This window comes from Pyrus communis, chromosome 15 (genome assembly GCF_041283825.1).
Source record: "Pyrus communis isolate YQ-2024b chromosome 15, ASM4128382v1, whole genome shotgun sequence".
NCBI classification, from domain to species: Eukaryota; Viridiplantae; Streptophyta; class Magnoliopsida; order Rosales; family Rosaceae; genus Pyrus; species Pyrus communis.
In genome coordinates, this window is record NC_142579.1 from 2,591,712 (window position 1) to 2,605,232 (window position 13,521).

Consider the following 13,521-nt stretch of genomic DNA (forward strand, 5'->3'; position numbering starts at 1 on the left):
ATCTATCTATTATATATAACGAGAACACAAAAGGAGAATAGTGTTTTGGTGTCATAATGTTTTACCAAAAATAATTGGACAAAAATGCTCCCAAAACAATAAACTTCAAAGGTATCCCAAAATAATGCAGCATTTTCATCATTTTAATAGTATTTTTTTTAATAATTAATGATTCTGTGGTTTGTTATTTTTTTAATTAGTATCTCACAATAGGCTAGCAATAATGTGATTTAATTTATCTATTTTTAAATACGTTCAAAACATCTTAAGATGCGTGTAATGCCGGTTATAATTTCGCACGCGGATAATAATATGATTAAATTAGTTGTCAAACGATTTTTTTTTTTTTAGTAGCAAACGATATTATCCATACTAAGGGGAAAGGAAGTGGGCTTAGTCTCATAATGGGCTAGCAATAATGTGATTCAATTAGTTGTTTATTAAATATTATTCTTTCTATTTTAAACACGTTCAAAACATCTTAAGAGACTTGTAATGCCGGTTACAAAAAAGTTTTTCGCACGCGGATAATAATGTGATTAAATTAGTTGTCAAATGATTTTTTTTAACAAACGATATTATCTACACTAAGGGGGAGGGGTGGGCTTTGCCTCACAATGGGCTAACAATAATGTGATTCAATCAATTGTTTATTAAATATTATTTTCTTTATTCTTAATGTAAATTCTATATAGACTAATTTTATTATGTGATTTCAGCTACTTTAATTGGTTTATGAGGGGTTTCTTCTAGCATGATCTAAGATTATTCATTTACTTCAAATATTTGACTTTTCTTCTAACATGATTTAAAACGTGTAAGTCGCGTGTAGCATGCCGTGATTCAAAAAATATTTTCTGCACGCGAGTGAGCGTGTGCATCAAAGCTAGTTATATATAAAGAGAATGGAAAAGGTGAATAGTGATTTGGTGTCACCATGCTTCAAGAAAAAAATATTTGGACAAAAATGCCCTCAAAACAAAAAACTTCAAAGGCATCCCAAAATAATGCATCAAATAAGATAGGGGCATTTTCATCATTTTAATAGTATTTTTTTAATCATTTACTTTTTTATGCTTCTTTATTTTTATTAGTATCTCATAATAGGCTATCAATAATGTGATTCAATCAGTTATTTATTAAATATTATTTTCTTTATTTTTAAACACTTTAAAACATCTTAAGAGACGTGTAATGCCGGTTATAAAAAAGATCTTTCGCAAACGGATAATAATGTGATTAAATTAATTGTCAAATGATTGTTTTTTTTTTGTTTAAAATAAATGGTATTATCTACATTAAGGGGGAAGGGGGTGGGCTTAGTCTTACAATAGGCTAGCCATAATACGATTCAATCAATTGTTTATTAAATATTATTTTCTCTATTATTAATGTAAATTCTATAGAGACCAATTTTATTATGTGAATTTAACTACTTTTGTCACATCCCGGCCCGGGGGGGGACCATTTCCCGAGCCCACTTCACCATCGTAGCACGATATTGTCCGCTTTGGGCCCCGACTACGCCTTCACGGTTTTGTTTCTGGGAACTCACACGAGAACTTCCCAATAGGTCACCCATCCTGGGAGTGCTCTCGCGCGCTACTCGCTTAACTTCAGAGTTCCCATGGAACTCGAAGCGAGTGAGCTCCCAAAATGCCTCGTGCTAGGTAGAGATGGGAATATACATATAATGATCACTCCCCTGGGTAATGTAGGATGTCACAATCCACCCCCCTTAGGGGCTCGACGTCCTCGTCGACACACACGCGACCAGGGTTAGGCTATGATACCAAATTCTCACATCCCGGCCCTGGGGGGACCACTTCTCGGGCCCACTCCACCACCTTAGCACGATATTGTCCGCTTTGGACCTCGACCACGCCCTCATGGTTTTGTTTCTGGGAACTCACACGAGAACTTCCCAATGGATCACCCATCCTGGGAGTGCTCTCGTACGCTACTCGCTTAACTTTGGAGTTCCCATGGAACCCGAAGCCAGTGAGCTCTCAAAAGGTCTCGTGCTAGGTAGAGATGAGAATATACATATAAGGATCACTCCATTGAGCGATGTGGGATGTCACAGCTTTAATTGGTTTACGAAGGCTTTCTTCTAGCATGATCTAAAATTATTCATTTACTTCAAATATTTGACTTTACTTTTGTCAATTTATGCATATAAATATATTTAAAACGTGTAAGTTGCAAGTAGCACGCCGTGCGCGTGCATGAAAGCTAGTAAGAAGAGAAAGTAGAATGAAAAAGTCAAAATAAAAAGGTGGCTAACGTTTGGATAAATAAAAGAAAAATTAAAAGCATTCAATCAATTTGACAAAAGAAGACACTAAATCAAGGGGTAGGTCGAGGTTACGTACGAACCTCTAAAGAGAAAGAAACTGAAAGTTAGGGTTTTTCGTGTACTACTCTCTCTACGTTTGTAAAGTCAATCAGAGCACCAGCAATGAAAGGCTGGATTTCTCTGCAATTTAATGATCCACCCTCATGGCGGAAGAAAAATCCTTTATTATGATTTAACAAAAATAAATACTTTATTTGGCCGGCCAAGGCTTTAAATATCTGTTGTGTATGAAAATATTTATGACAATATCGATAAATATTTTGACATCGACACAAAAAACTATTTGTGAAAATAATAAAAACGTTATTCAAACTTTGAAATAATGATCAAAGGTTGTAATATTATTTTCTGAACTTTTTTGGAGTATTATTTGCAATTTCTCTTATCATTTGATGTAAGATTGATGTAAATTATCATGTAACGTATTTTTAATGATCGACTATTTATTTTTTATGTCTCACTAAAAAGATCATGTTTATTACCACTTATTACTACAGTCTAGTAATATTTCTCTTCACCTGTAAGTAAGAGGTCTTAGGATCAAATTATTACTAGTCAATTGTGAGGCTAATCTCACTCCCTTAGTATAGTTAATATCGTTTGTTAAAAAAAAAAAATCATGTCAATTCGAAATCATATGACCGTTGGATTAAATTTAGTATTTATTTATAGTACTGTATTCATTCATTTTTACTACAAATGAATGTCTTAATGATTTTAGATTTGTTTAATTTAGAAATGATGTACTAAAATATAGATGGTTCGGATCACTGAAATACACTACGCAGTGGCTTAACAAAATATGTGTCAAAAGTTTGTCCCTGAATCGTAGTTTTTTACAATAGCATATACACCACATATAAACATCACATAATTTGACAATTGATTTATAAACTCATGTCAATAATAATTTTATCTCGTTAGATGTTGATTAAATATACTACTTTATGCATCACATTGTCTGACATTAAAATGGAAAAATGTTAGGGAGATTAAATTCGTGGACTAAATTTGCAAACTAAATGACATGTCACCAGTAAGAAATAAGTATGTTAATCAACGTTTAAGTAATAATCTAATCATTAACTTTCGTGTCAATTAATTTACAAAATTTAGTCTTTCTAACATTACCCTTAAGATGTTGAAAGTTAAAACACTTAACTCATCATTTTGGTCTGACATCTCTCTGTTTTCTCACAATTTGATGAATTTATCATAGAGAATTAATGTACAATATTAAAACTTCTATACGTGGAAATGGGTTGAATCGGGCCTGTTCATTTGAAAACTCTAAACTCTAAACCTTACTTACTTTTCGGCTCTTAAGTACAAGAATACTTTGTAATCAAAAGTCGTATTTTAATTTTGATTACGGTACGTAAACAGGATAAAACTTGGATAGTTTAAAGGCTTATTTGGAAGTTCATTTAAAAAGATTGAAAACGTTTTTTGTGAAAATGATTTTAAAATCAATCTTAGTAGAAACGCAAGTGAATCCTGTAACCAATACTTTCAGTCATTTTAAAAATATTTTCAAAAGAGCCCCTTAATCTAAAATTTTCAGTGAGGAAATGCTAAGGATCTCTCTAAAAAATGGAACTTTTTATAAACTCTCTGATACCTCACAATTTAACGTCAATTATCGCATCAATAATATAAAATATTATGCAAAAAATGAGATGACAGATAATCCCGCTTTTAAAAGATTCCAATTAGCATTTCACATTAATGCAGGAATCCCATACCCTCACTGTATGTGCACATGCAAATTCGCAACAAGATCTTCTCTCTTTAAGTGATATGAGTCACGCCACCACTACCAAACTCTTAACTAACGAACCAACTGTTTATTTTTATTATATTTCTTTCCCGCTAGGTTCTTGTATTATTTAATATGGGAGGTGGCTTACCTACCTTCTGAACATGTAACATGTCACATGCATATATGTACTTCTTCTTCTTCCGTTTTCCTTCTCTGCCCACTAGAATTTTATATTCATAATGTATTATGCTTTCTGGTTAACCAAATAAATCCTAACCACTCGGACCCACTTTCTTAACAGATAAATGTTATATAGCACCATTTAATCCTTTTGAGTTTGGATCCTCACCCCCTCTCATATTTTTAACGGGAAGCGTTATTCACACGTTTTTTTTTTTTTTTTTTTTTTTTACTTTTTACATACTTTTGTTAATTTTTGTTTATTGATTTTGATTTTGTTCAGTTAATTTAATTTGATGCTATAAATTAAAAGTGATGTGTAAGAGGTAAAAAAACAATATTAAATTCAAGATTGAGCAATTATTCGTCAGTTTTTTATTTCATTGGTCGAAGTTTTATTTTTTTATTTTTTATTTTTTTTGAGTTTGATCCACATTATTATTTAAGAATAAAATATTTACAAATCAACATATTTGAATATTATGGATAAATATTGTTTAACTATTTTTAAATGTATTTATTTATATTTAATGTTAGAAACGTTATATTTGATGTATTTATATTTTATGTCCAAAATTTGTATCATATATTTTTAATTTATACACATTTTTTAATTTGCAACTTTTTAAAACATTTGTACCAACTTTTTTTAGTTTTAATTTATACCCATATTCTTGAGAAAGAATTCCTCCTAGGGGAGCCATACCCCACATATCATTTCCCCACTCCAAATAGGGTTTATATCACAAATGGTCTCTGAAATTCACCCACACCATTAAGATGGTCCCTGAAATTGAAAATCGATTAATGTAGTCTCTGAAAATAGATGTCACAAATCAATGTGGTCATTCCGTCATAATTCTGTCAAAATTTCTATTATGTGCTAATGTGACACATAAATAGGGCCCACAAGATGTAAGAGTTCTAATCACAAATGATCCATGAGATTGACCCACACAATCATGATGGTCTTTGAAATTGAAAATTGATCAATGTAGTCCCTGAAAATAGGTTTCTCAAGTCAATGTGATCATTCCGTCTCAATTATGTTAAAAATTATGTTATCTGCTGATGTGAGTTTAATAATTAATTAAGGCAAAACACCTTTTTGCACAGTGAGATTATCTCAAGGCAGAGCTTGTAGTTCTCCGTGTCACCAAGATCAATGGGGAAGAGCCCAAGAAGCTCTCCAAGATTAAGGTTGTGAAGTTGTTGATTGCCCAAATGTTGATGGTGGAGTCACAGAAATCATCACCAATCCAAACTGTCACCAAAGGTGGTCTCGATCCTAATCCATTCAATGAAGGGTGTAAAGATGGGTGTCTTGAGAAATTTTTTTTTTTTTCCAGAGAATAAATGGGCGAAGGCTACCATAGATGGAGGTAGAGGAGTATGGGGTGGATCAAAGGTGATTGCGGGACCGAGTTTCTAGGTTGACAACTTTTTTAATTAATTATTAAAGTATTAGACCTATTTCTAATTTATTTTTTATTTAGTTAGACTTGTGGGTCAATTTATATGCCACATCAGTACATAACAAAAATTTTGACAGAATTACGACGGAAGGAACACATTGATTTGCGAATGAATTAAAAGATAAGTAATCAAAATGAATAAGTTCGAAATGAGACTTAAGTTAGTTCCGGATTTAATAGTCGAATGAGCCTTGATCAGTCAAACTCAATAAGTTAAATGGTTTAACAAACTCATCTCTTCTTCACATCTCCCCTTCGTGTGGAGAAATTAGAGGTTTCTTATCTTGGGAACTTGGAGATTCTTATTCCACCATCTAAATCCAAGAAGCTTAGCAGCAAATGAGAGCAAAGGAAAAAAGGCCTCCCTTGGGTGAAGCCTTTGAAAATGTAAAGAGGATCTATAAAGGCATAATGGATTCTCAACCCTCTCTTGTAAATTTGAGTTTAGTCATGGTTCACCACACAACTAGGCTTTGAATTTCATGGTTGAGATTTGTTTTTTAGTCCATGTGTACTAGCTTCCGCACTTGAATTGTTAAGTAATCAATGTATGTTGCTCAAATAATCTTCATTTAGCTAAAGTTTTCCTTCAATTCATCCTACAATATGGTGAGTGATCTTTGCCTTTAGTAGTGGATGAATCGGCACATGCATTTGTTGTGCTTGTTGATTCTCCACGAACTTGTTGAAGAACATGAGTGTTTGGGTGTTTGGTGTTTGCTTTGGCTAGAGGGGGTTGAGTTCTTCTAAAGTCCATCTCTTGAAAATAAGCCTAGTATTTATAGGCGAGCAATTGATTTTGTGGGATTTATTTTTTGATTTGAACTAAGTATTTAATTTAGCTCTTAACTAAATTAAAATCTTTAAATTAAACCTCAATTGATATAATTTGATCAAATTAAGGTTATTTTGTTCCCTTTTGAACTTGATTTTATTTGTTTGACGGAGGTTTCAGGTAAACTCTTGACAACTCATCCAGTTTTTTATGATTTCATCTCCCTTGTGTGCAATTTATACCATTGTGTGCAGCACGTAAGTCCTTGTAGGTCAAAATTTGATTTGTTGACAAAATTGGCAAACGTTTATTTCATCAAAACTTACATGTCTAAATGTGTTATGTAGTAATCACTATTCAGTAATCATGATACTATAATGTTCTGTAAAAACAAAAATCATGATATAGTATTCTGTATAAATCACCATGGAAATAATAGCACTAAATTTATAGCAACATCTTACCTCTAAAAAGTTCTAAAGCATATATTAGCACATGGAACAGTGAACAATCGACAATTAAATCTTAGTTTAGCTTATTTTGTTGTATGATTTAGGGTTTTTTTGAGAGTCAACTTGAAGTCCCATTTTCATTGAAGCCCACAAGAATTAAAACAAAAATCCTATTAAACAATATTTTCTACTTTTTTTTTGGTTAATTTAGTTAATTAGTTGGACTTGGCACTCTAAATACGCATATACGAGAAGTACAAAAAAAAAAAAACAAAAATATTATCCTTACCAAACATTTAATCAAGAGTTGAAGACATGTTTTTATTTTATTCATTATTATCCTTATCAAAAAAAAAAAAAATTACTTGTCAAGCTTGAACAACCGAGCTTAGCTCAAGCCTTCCTTCGAGTTTTTCATAAAAACTTTAGAGCAACTCACGAGCTTTACAAGCCAAACACACCAATGCTCAAACTTGACTATTTCTTGATCGAGTCGAACTAGGCTTGGCTTGATTTTTTCATGAGCTGAACTTTAATGAGTCAAACATGAGCCGGACCTGAGGTGGGCTCCAATTGTTTCGAGCTAGCTTACATTCCTAACTATAACAAAGAGGAACTACTATTGATACTTCAAAATTTTAATTGTGTACTTCTCATAAGATTATTTTTCATTGTAAATATAAAAAATTTAAAGTGTATAATTGAATTTTAGAATACCAATAATAATTTCTTAAAAAAATGCTGATCAAAATTATAATAAGAAAAATAATCGAAGGTAGGCATAATTAGTTAGTTAGAAGATGTCAGCAAATATATGCCACATGTCTCTCTTTCTGTCTAGGTGTGATATAAAGTGAGAAACGGTAGATGCCAAAGCTAGTTAGGTCAGGTGGTGTCCCATAAATAAATAAAATATTCATTACTTATTTTACTATGGTCTGGTGGATGTTAGGTTCTTACAGTTTTCAGTTGAAAAAATGAAAAGAAAAAAAAAAAGAATATGGTATCATCAATGATAATCCTTACCTAAATCTACCCAAAATAGGTTACATACAAGTCAGTTTGTTTGATGATTTATTCTAAGTAGTAGGATTTTGATTGATTGACAAGTTCATAATCCTAAAAACATGTAAATATAACTATCACGGTGTGATCCAGTGGTTAGAAATGAATTTCAAATTTGTATTTAAGAGGGCACATCTTGGGTTAATTTCTGATATTGGTGAATCATACGATAATGAAGAGAGATGCCAAAATGTCCTTGTGACTCTTCCCGACCCCAAAAATAGATTGTCGTGACGAACCCACCAGTTAACCCCTTTTAAAAAAGAAATAAAACGTGTAAATACATAAGTCATTCAATTGAGAATAATTCTTAAATGAAGTAATGAGGAATCGTTAGTACTTAATCAAAGGCGGAGTCGAGAATTTTCAATATGATGGGATAGCTAAGAATACTTAACAATATTTAAGCATTTTTAATTTAATTGTAGTCTTTTGAAAATTGAATCTTAGTGTAATCATATAATCAAATGCAGCCTCTTAATTCATTTTAGCAAACTTTAACATGGATATTAAATAAATACATTTTAAAAATGCATATTAAAAAATACATATTAAAAATGCATATTAAAAATTTGATATTAAAAATGCACCCTATGGAAAGTTCATATTATTAAACTCGATATAAACATGTACAAAAATATATTATTTAGGAGTTATTGTTAATTAATTTTAATTTTTTTCATAATACTATGTTATTAAGCACTAATTCATTTTTGTAATCGTATTATCCAATCTTAATTATAATGTCACATCTTCCTATATCCTAAATGAAAGTATCGTTACTATCACACCACATTTTTTTTTTCGTCTGTCATATCAATTTCACATCTTTTGAATGTAGTATGTGCAGAAAAATAAAATCTTATGTCGATTCCCGACATATATATATAGATATGGGTGTCTTCCACGCTTGATATTATTGAGATTTTTTGTAATAAAAATTCAACATTTAATAATAAATGATTAAATTGAAACAATATAATTGATGATAGTAGTGAATTATGTTGGGCCTAAAAGCTTATCAGTGTTCACTTACCTTTGGCTTAATAAATAGGGTTTGCCTATTTCAGAATTGTATCTTGATTTAATAGAAGTGAATATAAGTACCCACACTATAGAGTATAGTCCACAAAAATAGTCACTTAGGACTGATTTGGTATACATGATTAGATTGAAATAACAAACTCACACATTTCAAAGTATATTAAAGATGGAAGTGAATGAATTTTTATTTAGAAAGGATTAGAGGAGACTATGCAGAAAATTCAACCCTTCCGACCCTACCATATTAAGGAGGATAGGAATGGATAAATTTTCTTCACGAGTAATCCATTTTCTATCCTCTACGTGATCATGATTTTAGGATAGTGCTATTCACAGACATTTTTACTGCTCACACAACCTTCTCAATTGTCAGCCATCAGATCGAATAAATTGAAGAAGATATTAACCATAATTTAATAAAAGTGTGTGCGAGATAAAAATAAATGTGTAAATGTATCATCCTAATTTTATCATTCTCTTTTTAACATACCTTTTATTTAATAGGTTATCCATCCTATTCTAATTCTATGTACCAAACACGAGCCTTAGTTATCCACCCACTAGATATAAGATTTTTCATTTCTGGGTCAAACCAGTATATATGATTTGATGTATGGAATTTCAGAACCCGAATAATGCCGGTTGCCGAACACTACAGCTCACTAGAGAGACTTTAACCGAACTTATCTGCTGACTGTGTGCGTCAAATGCGCATGCAATGTAGATGTGGTAGAATAAGCTTTGCATATGCAAATAACAATTCTTGAATGACCAAAACTTAAGTCAGTCGTCGCATGACCTCTCAAAAATTTTATACAACGTGACGTGTAAGCTATATTTGCATCTCGTTCACAAAAAAACTCATCAATTTAGGGAGGATTAGAAATTCAAAGAGACAAAAGGTATAACTTGATACACTTTCAAACATTCAGGATGCAATGCAAGAAAATTAAAACATCATGGCTCATTTTGAAGATCATCTCAAATTTAAAGCTTGTAAAATATAGTTATTACGTACATATGTCAAAAGTAAGCTTCGCTACTTAAAAGTGAAACTGAATGAAATTTCAAATGTACGTACACCTTTCTACCACGAGAGCAATTCATGAAACGTGTTATCATGTTGTGAAAGATAAATTTACGGATGATATTATTTGATTGAAACATTACGTTGACAATTCCATATAAGTCATCCTAAACCACTAGGGTAGAATAATTCACATTAAATCCCCACAAATGTAAACAAATATGTAAATGATAGAAGAATTCAAACATAAGTAAATGTCGATTTCCAAATGATTATTGTTCTTTCATATTCTACGTCCGTACAATACAAGATCCAGAAAGTAATAAATTCGAAAGTGGAGGTATTTAACTTATCAAAATGTGTATTTAAGAAGAGAAAAAAGAAAATAAATAAATAATAAAATGGTGCTATGGATTCAAAGCAGGTCTGTGAAATCTGTAGAAGCCATTGTTACTGGTGCACTGACAATTGCTGCATGCCTCACTGCTTTGAAATCCAACCTGGCAGCACACACACACCGCCTGAGCCACCGCCACCGCCGCCGTCGACTGCACTCTCCCAAAAAACTGATGATTATTATTACTATTACAGGGAACTATGATCCGCTGCAGTCTTGATTCGGCCGAGTTCCCAGACGATGCCCGAGTTGGCTCGGACTGAAACGGCTCTAGCCCAATTGATAGATCCAAATTGAGATCAGAACACTTATACTTGTTCTGTTGTTTTTGGTCTTCTTCGGTTGTGGTACCGCTGCCGGTAGTGGTGCTGCAATTGGCCTCCGATTCTATATTGTAATTGTAGTATTCATGCTCCATTTTGGGGTGCTTCAACAATTCAAATTTGTTGTTTTTGATGGTTTTGTGATCAAATACAGCGGACGATGGCGAAGAACGATTTCTCAGGTCCAAGCGAGAGGCGGGCGTGGCGGCAGCAGCGGCGGTTGTGGTTTGGTTAAGCGGGCGGTGGGTTTGAGGGTCGAGGCCACGGCTGATGAGCTTTCGCTTGATGTGTGTGTTCCAGTAGTTTTTGATCTCGTTGTCGGTTCTTCCCGGCAATCGGCCCGCAATCAATGACCATCTACACACATCCAATCAAATTACAAATCAATCGTACGCAGGCAATCCACCGCTTGAAGAAAAGTGGGTGATTTGGTTACTTACTTGTTTCCAAGCAAGCTATGAAGCTTGATGATGAGTTCATCTTCTTCTTGTGTGAAATTGCCACGCTTGAGGTCAGGGCGGAGGTAGTTTATCCATCTCAACCTGCAACTCTTGCCGCACCTGAGCAACCCTATAAAATTATACATGAACAAAAATCGAATTTTTTAATGATAGATCATAGACGGAGGAATATAGAATTGAAACTGAATTGTTGGATGGATGAATATACGTACCGGCGGCTTTAGGGAGGGAACGCCAGCAGCCCTCGCCGTGCTGGCGGATGTGGTCGATGAGGCGCTGGTCCTCCTCCTTCGTCCATGCCCCTTTGTTGGTGTGAGCCTTCTCACAACAAGGTGCTCTCCCCATCTGTTTCTTCTTCTGGATCAGATACAATACAACAGTAACTCTGTGTGTGTATAGGTATATAGATATATATATATATATATAGAGAGAGAGAGAGAGAGAGTTTGTGGTGTTTTGTTTGAAGAGGTGAAAGAGATAAGAAGCAAGAGAGAGAGAGTTTTGGTTGTGGAAATAGCAGGGAAGCAAAGAGATTTATATGTAAGAAGACAGACAGATTACTCGTAGGAGAGAGAGAGAGAGGAGAGAGAGAGTCGGAGGGTTTGATTTATGAGGTGGGGAGGGAAGGATTTGACCGAGTTGGTGAAAAAGACGAGTGGTTAGTGGTTACAGATATGGCTCCATTTTGGTAGGTAGCTCTACTTTTACGTCACATTCCTATTTCCTTACCTTTGTGGGATTTTCTTTTTCCATTCATAATTGATAATTCAAACCACTTTTCCTTTTAAGATATTTTATGACGTGGAATGGAACTAAGTTTATTAACGGTTAATAGGCACTCATAAGCGTGAATCAAAATTTCAAATCAATTCAACATTTCAAATGCTTCCACATCGGCGTTTTATTTCTCCAATTATATTTTCTTTACTAACAAATACGATATTAATTTGAAGCATTCTGATTTATAGTTAGGGGTTTATAAACTCAAGTGGTACATTACTTTAGTCCAGACTAACCGGTTTAATTCTCATTTTACTAGTTACGAAACTATCTAATTAATAATTTGTGTGTGACTTAAAAGCAGTAAAAGTCTTTCTCATCAAGAGTAAATACTCTCATTATTCGTATCTCACTTCAATTCACTTTATTTATAAGAAAATAACATAAAAAATAGATTTGTTGCTTGAAAGTTTTTCTCTGTTGAAAGAAAACACTGCATTAAGACAATTGCTGAATTGCCCCGATCGCCTAAAATTATTTTTCCTGTGGGCTGAGGTTTCCTTACATGGTGGTGCCTTACTCGAGGGGCATGTCTGTCATTTGGCCAACAGTCTTATCTTACTGTGTACCATAATTTTAAAATTTGGGAACAAATTAAAGAGGAATATTCCGAGTCATATATTTTATGCTATTCCCTCCCAATGGTAACAATATTTTCAAAAGGTCCTCAAAAAGTATAAAAGGATTTTGTTTTGTCAAAAGCAGGATGAAAAGGGTATCATAGTGAATATTGGATGGTGGGGAAGGATATCAATTAGGGAAAAGTATCTGGTATGCATAGCAAGAAGAATAATGTTAGTCTTATCACATTTTATATCATGTATAGCATCGCATAATATGGTAAGTAGGTGCAATGTTATGCATGGTATCTTATTGAATGTTTGCCGAAAGAAAAAAGCTAGTAGATCTTTGGTGGTTTGCCAAACTGTGGTCTTCCCATTCTTATCAAATATATCATATGTTACATCATGTGGTATTAAAATTGGTAAAAATCAAGGTGCGAATAACAAAAGAACAATAACAAACAAATCAAGAAACAAACCAACCACAAGAACTGAAAATAATATTTTTTCATTGAAAAAAATTGTCATGGTGACTACATACCAAAGGATTATATTTTGTCCAACTTGTATCTCGTACTAAACTACAAGCTATATTGGAAAACCTAAAATATAAAACATTAAAAGTACCATAATACAAAATCAAATCAAATATAAAATTAACTTCCTAAATAAATTAATAAATTTCAACACTCCCCGTCAAACTCAGGTGGTAAAAAACATGAGTTTGCCAACAAAAAAAAAATGACAAACAGATGTAGGTGTTGTTAGGCAAACAGATAGATGCATTACAGATATAAGCACATGCAGATGCCGAAATTAGATGCAGGATGCCAAAGCCGAAACCGGATCCTCTCCGGA

The 13,521-nt window shown here is 33.1% G+C and overlaps 1 protein-coding gene across 1 annotated transcript; it reads right to left on the reverse strand.

The window, feature by feature from the left end:
* Positions 1-10,378: 10,378 nt before the first annotated feature.
* On the reverse strand, positions 10,379-11,936 carry LOC137710847 (myb-related protein 330-like). The gene is made up of 3 exons (XM_068449993.2): positions 11,533-11,936; positions 11,300-11,429; positions 10,379-11,216 (listed from the first exon to the last, which is right to left on the reverse strand). Exons 1-3 carry the CDS (start codon positions 11,663-11,665, stop codon positions 10,547-10,549), a joined length of 933 nt encoding a protein of 310 aa, XP_068306094.2. The 5' UTR covers positions 11,666-11,936; the 3' UTR covers positions 10,379-10,546.
* Positions 11,937-13,521: the final 1,585 nt, after the last annotated feature.

Coding starts and splice junctions, on each gene's coding strand:
- LOC137710847 (XM_068449993.2), bottom strand. CDS start 11,665: ATGGGGAGAGCACCTTGTTGTGAGAAGGCTCACACCAACAAAGGGGCA. Junction 11,430..11,532: donor TTCCCTCCCTAAAGCCGCCG/GTACGTATATTC, acceptor ATAATTTTATAG/GGTTGCTCAGGTGCGGCAAG. Junction 11,217..11,299: donor CATAGCTTGCTTGGAAACAA/GTAAGTAACCAA, acceptor GGATGTGTGTAG/ATGGTCATTGATTGCGGGCC.